Source organism: Mugil cephalus, chromosome 5 (genome assembly GCF_022458985.1).
Source record: "Mugil cephalus isolate CIBA_MC_2020 chromosome 5, CIBA_Mcephalus_1.1, whole genome shotgun sequence".
NCBI lineage: Eukaryota > Metazoa > Chordata > Actinopteri > Mugiliformes > Mugilidae > Mugil > Mugil cephalus.
The window spans coordinates 20,858,258-20,870,994 of NC_061774.1; the positions used below are offsets into that span (position 1 = coordinate 20,858,258).

Below are 12,737 nucleotides of genomic sequence, written 5' to 3' on the forward strand. Positions count from 1 at the left end.
TGAATAGATAACATCGTCCTGTTTCCAGACACCACAGGACACCCTCAGAAGGCTCATGTCCATTCTCTGATGAATCACAACTGTTTGGGAGGCACCATGGAGACCTACACAACATTATGAAGGTGGTCATAATGTTATGCCTGATCCGTGCACACTGTGCAGATTTTCTTGCCGATGTGAGCAGTCGACCGCCACCAGCTGCGACTGTGCTTTTATATAAAGACAGAACTTTTTAAGCCTGACTTTCCTCTGACCAAGGTGATCTGTCATCACATGCTCGCAGAGAGGGAAGAGAAAAATACAGGGAGATAGAGACAAAGGACAGCCCTGCAGTGGTAATTGGGTTGCTGTTTTTCTGTCAGTTTCTAAAGTCATTAGGAACATCTCTCTCTTTTTCCTACTATCACTCATTCCCTCTCTTCTCTCCCCTCCGTCTCCCCTTCCCCTGCTCTTTCTTTCTATTCCCTCCTCTCCTCCGTCTCTTTTGCTCCGTGCCAAAAACATATTCATCATACTCCTCTGCTGCCCTCACAGCGTTGTGCCATGGCATACTAATGACAGTGCGCATCTGTGTGTGTGTGTGTGTGTGCGCGCGACTGCACGCGTGTGCGTGTGTGTGTGTGCGAGAGAGAGAGAGAGAGAGAGATACTGTCAGCATGTGTTTATATTTATGTGTTTGCTGGCGTAAATGCTTGTGAGTATAAGTCTGCACGGATACGCTGCGTGCGCTTGTTTGTGTGTCCCTCTATGGGCGCCTGCGTGTTAGACATGCATGTATGTGTGTGTTTGATTATGAGCGCGTGTGTGTTGCGTTTTACTTCAGGCTATAAAAGCTTGATAATACACCGTGCACTCATTTGCTATAAGCCTGTTAACAGCATGCACAGAAAAATGCCACTGAATTCATCTCAGCCTCTCTCTGCCTCTCTTTGTCTCCTGCTCAGTATTCTTGTTTTTTCCTTCCGTCTTTCTTTATCTTTGCCTCCTGTCTTGTTCATCTCTCTTTCTGCACCCCCCACCCAACCCCACTCCCCCCTTTTCTGTCCCACTAACTCATTCTCATCTTTTCTTCCTCACTTCCCTCTTTGTTTATTTGAATCACTCTCCACGTCTGTCTTGAGTGGAGATTGACGACGAAGATAAAAATACGCACTAACAGAAGAGAGTGTGTGGCGGAGATTTAAAAGAATAGTTCGACATTCTGGGAGACATACTTGTTCCCACAGACAGAAACAGACATAATACTATTTTCACGGAGCCAGACCTGCTTCCTTGTTTAGCTCCATCCTGGCATGCGGCAACGCGTTTTCTATTTTTGTATCAAAATCTAAATTTTCTCCTCCTCTTAAATGTATTCATTTTATTGCCAATATGCTCAAATAAATGTGATTCGGGGGTAATTATCAGGAGGCGCATGCACACACACACACATTTTAGTAGGTGATCCTTGACAATAAGCTGTAAAAACAAAACGAAAATAAAAGCACAAATAGCAGCATGAGGAAAACTTCTTGGGGTTATAACATTGGAAACACCTCGTTTATACTATCTTAGTACTGAAGAGGGAGCTGGAGCTGCTGTAGGAGGATGAGTGTGGAAACTTTGGCCTCAAATGAACTCATAGGTCTTCATAGGTCCCCTAGAGGGTCCGCGGAGGTGCTCCAGGGGGTTTCGCAAAATCTTTGGTCGGTTAGACATTTTTATGTATTTTTCTTTTAAATTTTCACCCACAAATTTCTTTAAATGCACATTAACATGAGTCCAACATATTTTAGTAAAAAGATAAATGGAGGCTTAATGTCTCCATCAGTTTGTGGGTCCTTGGCCTGAAAAACGTTGAAGACCCCTAGCTTAACTAACTTAAACTTTGGCATATCTTAAAAAAGCAAAAATATGCCACCATTTCTGACATCTTAAATGACTTGGTGTGATTAATCATTAAAAAAAAAAAAACAATAAAAAAAAAAACCTTGAGCTCATCAAATACTGGGCACCAGAGGTTTGCCAGGTCTTTAAAGCTACAACGTGTCAGCTGACATTGTGTAGTGTTGTGTGTAGGGTGTTGCCTGGCTCTATTCTGCTGCAAATGACATGTTTTAAATGAAAAAGATCTAAAAGCCTCACGGTGCGCTGCCCGCTCAGCGTCCGCTGGCACGTAAACAAAGTTAGTAGTTGAACTATTGGAGCATGTCCTCAATGTCACGCTGACAACATGTACTCAGCTAATCACTCAGACAGGTTGTAAACAAGGCGATGGGTTAGCCAAAGGTGCTGCCGCTTCATTTGAAGGTAATCCCGAAAAAAAACACCTAAAATGTCAGTTACAGTTCTTCTGCAAATATGGAAGGGCGAGCTCGAACCAGGAAGCTTTTATCGTTTTTACGACATGTCTCCCCAGTTGTTGGGACATCTGGTGCACTAGGAAGAAGAAGAGCATCTAGGTACAGAATGGTATGAATGGCTCAGCAGATGTGGTTAGGTCAGGAGGAAGACACAGCTGTACACTGAGTAAGAGCTGATCTTTAAGTAGGAAACCGCCTGTAGTCAAGTAAAAATAATGCTATGTCGAACATTGTCATGGGCTCTTTTAACACAAACCATAATCCTTTTTCTAAAGTTTAACCACACAGTGCCTGGAAAAGTGATATCATAAAAACCTCCGCCATAACCGCTCTGAACAATATTAAATAGGCCCTGGAGTCTGTTGCTGGTTTTTGGATATGTGTCTTTATTATGTGTGTCAGTGCATGCATGTGTGTATGTGTCTGTTGATCTTGGGCAGAAAATAAAGCTTTATCTTGTCTTATCTCATCTAACCTGAATAACAATTCATCTGCGTGAAAAGTTAATTGTCCGACACAAGAAATGAACCTACATCCTAACTGAACGGTGTGTGTCTGGTTTATGCCACTATCGCACCATCTCCCTCTGAATGACGACGTACAATGCAAATTTCAACTTAGCTAGTATTGAGTATATGCCACAAGACTTCGTACAACAGGGATCTTCAGGCCAAAGACCCCAAACTGATGGAGAGATTAAGTAGGGATCCCCCTACCTACTATATATGTTCCATATTAAACTCAGCCTAGTGATATTTATATATATCCATTATTAATATCATTTTGCATTTAATATTAAGCTTTTCAAATAATACACAGGTATTCATTTTTTATTTCAACCATGTTTGACAGTAGGGCGACAGATGGAGAAAATAATTGACAGATTCTATTTATAAGTTTAAACATAGCTAAATGTAGTAGGGGCAGTGAATTACCAAGACATTTAGGCCTCAGTAGTTGGCTGATGGTAGCGTGCTGCACTGTTAGCTTCTTTTCTGCTAATACTGCAGCATGTGTCTGGGATTTCACTTGGGGACTGAACAGGCTCTCGGCCAACTGTGTGGAAATATGTGAGCCTCGTGATTGGCTCAGCAGCGATAGGGGCGGGCCCTACTGTGTACAGGAGGCTTAGATTGACAGGTCTCGTGTCCTCCATTTATCCTTTTACTAAAATATGCTGTGTTCATGTTAATGTTTATTTAAAGAACTTTACAGGGAAATAATTAAAAAAAAAATATGAAAATGTCTAATCAACCAAAGATTTTGCGACCCCTGTGGAGTACCTCCGCGGACCCCCTAGATGTTGCAGAACCAATTTTATGTAGCGCTTTATCATAGGCACTAAAAGTTGCTGTACATTGGATACATTACCCAAAATTTTATGAGCGGGGAAGTTTGTACGATTTCCAAGCTACACTCAACCTTTCTTCTCCCTTATGTGTTAAAGGACGAATAAGCTGTGTTAGAAATGTTATTGTTCAGCTATTGAATGCAACCAAAATCCCATGGTCCCATGATGTGGTTGGTTTTACATGACAGGTGGTGCTAGCAGGTCGGTGAACATGTTTTCCGATTAAGTCTACAAAAACACTGCAATGTTTTGCGGGAAGAATAACAGAAGGATATCATTGTAAAAACATTTTTGTGATTAATGCAGGACACAGGAGTTTCCATTTTTTACTGTGTCTTTAAATTAAACTGTTGTGTTACAACAGGAAACAGAGTAAGAGGAAAAATTAAAGACTCAAAAGTACAATACAGACAGGCAAAGAGGAAAAATGAATAGCACATACTCTGCCTGTTCATTCTAACATTAAGAGTAATCATAAAGAGGACCTATGATTAATGAAGCCACTTGCAGCCATTTTGTATGCACTCTAACTATATGTAATTAACAGATCTACTTTGAGCATAATTATAATAACTAACACCACTATAAATGACCTGCCATCATTTATAATTATAGTATCTACCATCGCTGTAATTATACAATCAGAAGGCCAGTTAAAAGGGGATGAGAGGAATCCGTATCTTTTCATTAACAGAAAATATCTCACGGACTCTTTGATGAGCGCTGATATCCGTCTGCACAGCGGGGAGGGGACAGCGGCACGACCCCCACTGGCTGCTTTGAACTCATCTCTGGCATCATTAGTGCATGATGACAGTGATTAGAGGAGAAAGGGCCACCATGCCAATTTTCATACTGGAAAACAAGACAAGGGGAGCAGGACAACTGCACAGCTCATATCCAAAGTGCCCCAGAGTGATAAACCAGACCTCTTTAGTCAGTGGACACTGAATAAACATGCTCATACTCCCTCCCTTTGAATAAAAAGCAACAGGATGCATCGTCGCTCCAAGGTTTGTAAACATCAGACCATGACGGAGCAGGTCTGGCATTTGAAAGTTTGACATTTTGACCTTCAACCACCAAAAAAGCCTGGACCGAGCCACCAGAATAAGCGCCGGCTTGTTTAACTCTAATCACTTGATAAACCGATAGCTTTAAAGCGCTGCGGACTGATAAATTAAATTCACATTCAAGTGAGGCATTACAAAACTAAAAGTAACATCATTATGTTTCCTCTTTAAATAATTAGTCAATAATTAAACATAAAAGCATTTAAAGGCTTCTCATTTTCTTTTTTATGCGTCTGCTCATCACATTTCATCTCGCTAATCTCACATCTATGTCGGGCTTTAATATTTACAACTTCCATTTCATTATCCCTTTTTAATTGATAAAAACAACGTTTCCTCTGAGTCTATTAGTAGCAGTAGAGGAACCTTTGATCTTGTTGGATACATAGACTGTAAATAAAGATGGTTGAAGTAACAGCGCCTCAAAAATGAAGCCAAAGCAAGTAGAGCTCCCCCTAGTGGCTGGCTGCAATGTAGGTAATAAGCTCCACCCCCTCCATGTTAATGGACAGACAGCGATGTTTCTGTTATTTTAGGTAGTTAATATTATGTGAATGCATGGTCAAATATCACTTTTTCTTACAAGTTATGTTTTAGTTAGTTTAGTTATTTAAGGCTATAGAAACAGGATGTAACATCCAGGCCATGCAAACTGTTCCTAAGGGCAGATAAAAAGTAAGTATATACAGTGGTGAAAGTGCAACTGAGTTGAGAGGAAGTGTGAGCGGTAACGTGAATAGTCAGTAACATGACTCTGCGTGTCTCTACTCTGCTCAGAGTCTGGCTAGAAACTCACAAGATGGCATCACCCGTATCTTTGGGAAACTAGCATGAGTTCGGCCAATGCAAGGAAATTGGGACGTATTGTCCATATTTATATACAGACTATGGTTGGATCATTTTCCTCCCAAAGTAGAGTCAACATTTTAAAACACTTAGGATAAAGAAATCCTTGAAATAACTGTTTGACCACTCCTCCTGCTGAGGAAAACCATAGCATCTGATTGAAAGCTCCTGGAAGGCTCCCAGACGGAGCGGCTGTTTCCAAAGCTGAACTTTAAAGCTCATCTACATACACTATTTTATAACTTGTTTACTTTTTAATGCAACGTATTACTTATGTTTCAATCAATTAATTTTAGTATTTTTTTTTCTCAGTAAGATAATGGATTAATGGATTAAAGTTAAGTGCTGTGAAGATTATAATTACCTCGGTGGCATACACAATCCATCATTCCTCCATGTCTGAAGTCAGACTAGTGATGCATCACCTGCGGTATCATGTTTGACAAACAACAGTTTGCCAACTTGTCCCCTAAAGTATTTTATGGATTAGGGAAAAAAAAACTCTATCTGCATGAAATTCAAAAGAAGCTGCAATTTTTGGTGAGTGTATAAATGGTTGACAAATACGGTAAATGGTCCTAAAATAACTATACAGTGTCATCCTTTCTAAATGGGCACTGTAATGTAGTTTCTCTGCAAAACAAATTAATTAAGAAAAAGAAAAAAAAAGCCCATTTATGGGAATGCATCAGTTCATTGTTAAAAACCTGGTCCCATCCTGACAAGATAGTTCTTGGAAGCAATGTGTAGTTAAAAGCCAACTTTTCTCTTCCCTGCAGTATTTACACAATAAAACCTGAGCGTTTACATCCTAAACTTTTTACGACTTTACAATAAACTTTTAACTGGAGGGCAGTTTCAAAGTACTTTTTTTATTCGGCCTTGGATTTACCTAGCATGTATTGTAAGTTACTGTAATGATTTGTTAAGTTCTTATGTAATTTGACATGACAACGTTTCAGCTGCGAATGATCTTCCTCTGCACAACCCTGTGGCCAAGAAAGTCCAGCTCTGGTTCAAAGATTATCATTAATGTAGAATAAAAGAAGACATTTGTGCTGGATATTGACAACAACTGTAAAGAATTTATGATTATGTGCCTACTTTTGATTGCGAATTACCATTATTTACTATAATTTATTTGCAATGTTGAATCAGTCGACATCTATAATTTTGTTTTCCCTTGTGCTCTCAGAGATACGGTCCTGACTACCACCTGCACATCTTTTCAAATACAGAACTTAATTTGCATGTTCCTACTAGCCTGGAAACTGACCCACCAAATTTTGGGAAATTTTGGAAGGCTGGTCTGGAGTTACTCTCTGTGCGGGAACCGATCCCTGGTCAACATCTACCACGTTTGTCAAATTTTTGTGGCAACGCCGTGGAGTTTAATTTGTTCACAACAAAATTGCTCGGATTGATTTTCGGAAGGGGGTACGAGAGCATGCAGAGATATTTTTTTTAAAACTATCGTGGGTTTGGTTTTGTTGTTTCAAAATTCTAATAAAAACAAGTTGTTTTTTTATCCGAATAAACATGCACTTTAAAAACAACCACATGTTGTTCTGAAACACAAAGCAAATGCATCCATATTTTTAAAATGCTGCAGCAGGAGACGTTTTGTGACAAATGGAGGCAGGCAGTAGTGAGCATTAGTCATGAAACACAGGAAGACAACTCGTTTCTGTGCAGATGAGTGAATCAGTAAATGTCACCTTTGCACAGCTGGATTAAATGTATGTTGGTCGACGAGTCAGGGAAGGACAGATGGAGGAGAAGCCAGAGTGAGGGATAACATGTAATAACTGAGTGAAGAGATGGACTGCAGAGGGAGCTCACCTGTTGTTCGGCCTCTTCCTCGTCGCTGCTGATCTTCAGGTCATCCTCCAGCATTCTGCACAGAGACAAAGAGGCATGTGTTACTGCAGCCGTGACCCCCCTGTTTGTTTGCATTTGCTCGGATGTGGCAAGTCGTGATCTGCAATTCCCTCTGAAGAACCTTTTCTGGGGTGAACGGATTAATTACACAGCGAAAGCGGCGGCGCTGGTGGCTCATGTTGGGGAATGAGGAAGCGGACATTCGCTGCTGAAAACTTACCAGATGTTCAGCTTTTAGAGCTTGGAAAGAAAAGCCAGATTGTTTTTTCACCTGGAAACTTTCTGTCTGACAACCGCTGTCCTACGGCCAAGAATTCCTTGGAAACAAAGAGGACGTGCTCGGCCGAGATCGGCCCTCCATTAGGATTGTACGCCGATGATTTAAGAGGCTTCTAATTGGAAAAAGAACCAGTCGCTGCCACGTTTATTCTGTTAGTCGCATTTGTTTTATTCTCCCTGCTTTACTGAAACTACAGAGGTGATGTATGCACGCTGTGAAAAAGATATACAAGGCATAGTCTATAACATGACCTCCTCTCATAGCATCACCTGCTCCTTACCACCAAAAATTATTCAGTATTTATGTGCTGTGCGTTGGCAGCTTCCCATGTTTTACTGCTTCATATAAACCCTCCACACAAACTACTGTTATTTTAAGCTGGCACTGCTATTGTTATGACAGGAGAATCCCCTTAAGGGATTTTTACAGCCTCACAAACCACTCCTGTCAGTGCTCGCACCGCTAAAAAAAACAAAAAAAAAACACTCCCCGATGTTGTGGTGTTTTCAGACGGGGGCCGAATGAGTCGTGAATAACCGGAGCACAATAAGAAAAAGCTTTGCAGATAAGGGGCGCGGTGCGGCACGCGCCGATGATAGATATGTTTGAACGAATGAATAATGGATTCATATTTTATTTCGTAAGAAGGGACAGATGGAGAGAGGGAGATAGTGAGTGAGATGGAGATGATAATGATGGGGAAGTGAAGGGAGGCGAGTGGCAGGAGGGAGGGAGGGAGGGAGGGAGGGAGGGGGAGACGAGCGTGGCGGGGAATTGAATAAAATGCACGAGAGGGAACGAGCGTCTATGAGGACGGACGCAGCCAGACACGAATGAGTTATGGACCAGAGCATCCATGACATGCAGAGCTTAGGAGGTAGAGCATTGCATTTAAACTACGTGCAGGTGCTCGTTTATAAGAGAAGAGTGAAGCGGCGGAGACTGGAGCTGCGTTACTCTTGGAAGTTTGTCTCGGAGGATGTTAATGTTTTCTGAAGCCAAATCAAAACCACACTCTGTTAACGACTGAATCCTACACTATCCCTTCCTTTGTTTTTTGTTTTTTTATTGTTTTTTGTTTTTTTGTTTAACTCCCTTTAGGTGCTAAAGGATCACAACTGTTACGAATGTTTGCAAAATCTCCTTGGACTTAATTTTATGAGTTTCTGAATTTGGCACCACTGCTCACGCCCACTGCCCAGGTCAAAAAATAATAATAAAAATAATAATAATAATAAAAAAAGTGTTATCTAGAACTGTTATCTTTGGGAGTGTTTTTCTAGGCAGCAATTTTTTTATCATTTTTTTTTTTTTTTTTTAGCAAAACCATCCTCATACACTTGGGAGCACCAGCAGCCAGACGAAGTTAGAGCCCAGCTGGTGATTGTATTGGAGCATTTAGCAGGTAGAGAGACGGATATTTCCCCCGGGACACGGTGGAGACCAAAACGGCGTGAGAAGACGTGTGAACATTTGTAAACATTGTGAATTGGCAGCAGTCCGCCATCCTGTTTGCCATTTCGACTTCATAACTTTTGTTCGAGTGTTGAGTTTAAATTTTTTTTGTACAGTTTCAAGTGGAAAAAAACAACAGAAAACAAACAAACCAGAAGATTAATTTGGGTTTAGAATCGAAGCAAAGACAACTTTTATAAGAAGTTTTATAATCAATTAATCTATTTAATACAGGTTGAATGTTGCACATATCGATTCTAATTTGTTATCATATATAATGTAAATCTTATAAATATATCTATAGCTGTAATATATGTAATGAACTGTTGTAATATATTCATAGCAGCAATTTTATAGCTATAGTAGCTTTTATTTATGAGTAATTGACATTATGTTTATTGCAATGAGGCTGACTAATTGATGATGTGATTATATACTGTATATTGGTGCAGCTGATCGATTATATATCAGTACATTTTGCATATTAAATCCATTTATTTTTACTTTTTATTTTCATTTTTGTTTGGAATCAAATAAACATTAATTCATTCATCTATTATTTTTTCATAATGTGTCAATGTATCGGCTACTTCCTGAGAAGCCGATTAACTACTAAAATATAACAGCTCCAAAATGACACCATTCAAGAAAAGTTAAGATGATAATACAGACGAGTCACTGCAGCACAACTTGAGTCAAAAACTTCTCCTTCTTCTTCTTATGTGATCAGTCACTTGTTTCTCTGTAGAGAGCGTTACTATTTAACAGCTACGTTTAAACCTAAGCAGCACTGGGGAACTGAACCCATTGTTTCAGCCAACATGGGTATCGAGTCCAGCAGTAAGTCAGAGCGCTTGGTGCTAATAAACGCCATAAAACCAAAGTCTGTGTTTGCGAGGCAGCAAGACTCAGAAGCTGGCTGCACTAGAGGAGAGTTTTACTCACTTCTTCCGCTCCGTTGCTTACATGCAGCAGTCCTAACATCATGTGATTGGATCAGTGTAATGAAACTCCTGAAGCAGGAAGGTACGATATGCTCATTGCTCTAACAAAAGGAAAATGTTAAGCTGCATAATTCTCTCCTTCTCGTTGTGACATTAAGGTTCATTGCCTGTTTGAGAGGGATTACTGTTGGATGAGTTTTTCTGAATGCCGGACATAGTAAGCATTCAGCAAAGAATATAGCAATTAGCCTAAACAGATTACTCTTGAATAGGATAAGGTACTCCTATTCATTATCTGGAACATTTTACGCTTTGGAGCATCCCAGTGAAAACAGAGTGGCCTCATGGCTGCAGTAAACCAGGCATTGTCTTCACCAATAATACGTATTTCATCGTAATAAACAAAGCAGTATTTATATTAAGAATACAAATGGGGAAAAAAAGACTCCTCGGGGCATACATTAGTAATCAACAGAAATAGGCTTATCAGCTTTGGAAGAATAGTTTAAGAATAGTTTATAAGCCACAAAAGACACTCCAGACATCAGACATCATCCTAATGGAGATATAATTGCCTGTTCAAATACAAACTGCAAACGGAGGAAATGAAACTTAACATGCCGACCTGGAACTTTAATCAAACCAGCCGGCTGATTTATTGCAAAGACTGACTTGACTTGCAGGATTTTTGCATCATTTTTGGGCTTTTTCTTTCTTTCTTTCTTTTTTTCATTTTCAAATGTATTTTTGACACCGTGCTCACTAAATATTCTCTTCCCCCTTTTTTTTTTTTTTTAAAAAAAAACGTGCTTTTTAATAAAATCTATAAATAATGCATTGCACTTCAGATCAGATCATTAGACACTGGAGTACTAATCATATCGTACTCGTTTTTAAGAAATGATGTGAAGGAGCAAAAAATTGCGAGGGGACAAGCAATGTATAAAAACAATTTTTGTCTTTTCAAACCCTGAGCATTTAGTGTTACGTAGGTAAATGACTGTTTGCTAAGCTGTGCGTTTAAGGCAGTTTTTGAACATCTATTGTGCTGGAAACCATGAGTTGTATCTGTATCTGTGACTTACCTTCAAAATAATTACTATGGGTAGCACTATCATTATCATATATAGATACATATTATATCAAGCTCACTGGGCCAGCTAAAATGGCAAGAATGTATCATCCTTAAATAGACAAGCTAGCAAATAAAAAACATAGTAAACTGGCAAAACTTCAAATGTTAGCATAACCTTGGCCTCAACTTTTGTGAACTTTCTGTGGCTGGAGGTCTTATGTGCTGTAAAAGGGGCTTCATATGGTTATAATATCTAGATTGGCAATATCTAAATACATAAAGCTACACAATAATCATTAGCTACAAAGAACACAAACAGGCCAAGACACAACTGTGTTCTTGTATTGTAAAGGTCTAACATCTAGTCCTTGTATCGTGCATATGCTGTATATAAATTAAAGACAAATGCTGGATGAATTTGTTCCAACATAACTGCGTTTGGCTGCTGGACTTGTAGACAGAGAATGTTGGTATTTTCAATTTCTGTTTTATGCGCTTGTTTTTTTGTTTTTTTTTTTAAGATGGAAGCATCAACTTCAAAGGTTGACATATTTATTTTTTTTGCAGAATTTGAATTCATAAAAACCTACCCAGGCTTCACCCAATGAACTCAGCTCCACTCATGCGCCACCTCTTAGCCCATTTTAGCTCTTACAAGGTTGAATCAGGCACTAAGATGTCGACACCCAACTAATCCTACAGCTAACGCTTGTTACATGCTAGAAGAAAGACATTAGTTGTTGTGCTCGAGGTGAACAAGAACAAAGTTTAGGCCAGGTTATTTATATTTCCGAGAAATTCAAGTGCCAAACTGCGGGTAAGTTTTCATTGGGCCCTCCCACTGCAGCATACGCCACACTAAGCACTAAGCATTGTGGGAGATGGACAAAAAGAAGCAATTTTCTTATTATTTTCGTTCATTCAGCGCGCACCCACACACAGTATGCCACAGTATCAGACAGCTAACGGTTGGTAGTAATCTAGCTTTTATGCATTAACCACGGTCACTTGAACCTTCTGACCAGTCACAGAATAGTTGACACCACATGAGAAAAAAAGTTCTGAACGGACATGAACAAGCTGCGACAACTAGTGGTGTTCGATACCGCCGATTTCTTTTCCAATCCGATACAGAGTGAAATTTAGGCTGGTATCGGCGATACTGATATGGTACCAATACTTATGTAACTTACTTACTAATATGTAAATATCTCCTAATGTGTCTGCACAACTCAACAGTTTAGTTACCTTCCACTTTGTTCCTACATAACCTTCAATGACTGAAGTATCGTAAATATCGTTATTTTTGATTTGAGAATCGATTTTAGAGCATAAAGACCTGGTATCAGAAGTATCGATATTTCAGTATCGATCTGTGCATCACCAGCATCAACTCCTAAACAAAGGGTGCGAGAAACAAACGAGGTCATTTTGTTCTCATTTCTTGCAGATTATGTAAAAGCCGTTATGGTAAATCATGGAGGGTTTTG

General features: G+C 39.6%; 1 protein-coding gene across 2 annotated transcripts in view; it reads right to left on the reverse strand.

Annotated features, from left to right (window-relative positions):
* The window catches only part of aff2 (AF4/FMR2 family, member 2), a 172,876-nt gene that overhangs the window by 57,134 nt on the left and 103,005 nt on the right, over positions 1-12,737 (reverse strand). For both annotated transcript variants that reach the window (XM_047584663.1, XM_047584662.1), the window contains exon 9: positions 7,455-7,509. In XM_047584663.1, coding sequence (XP_047440619.1) covers positions 7,455-7,509 — 55 coding nt within the window. The remainder of the gene's footprint in view (positions 1-7,454; positions 7,510-12,737) is intronic.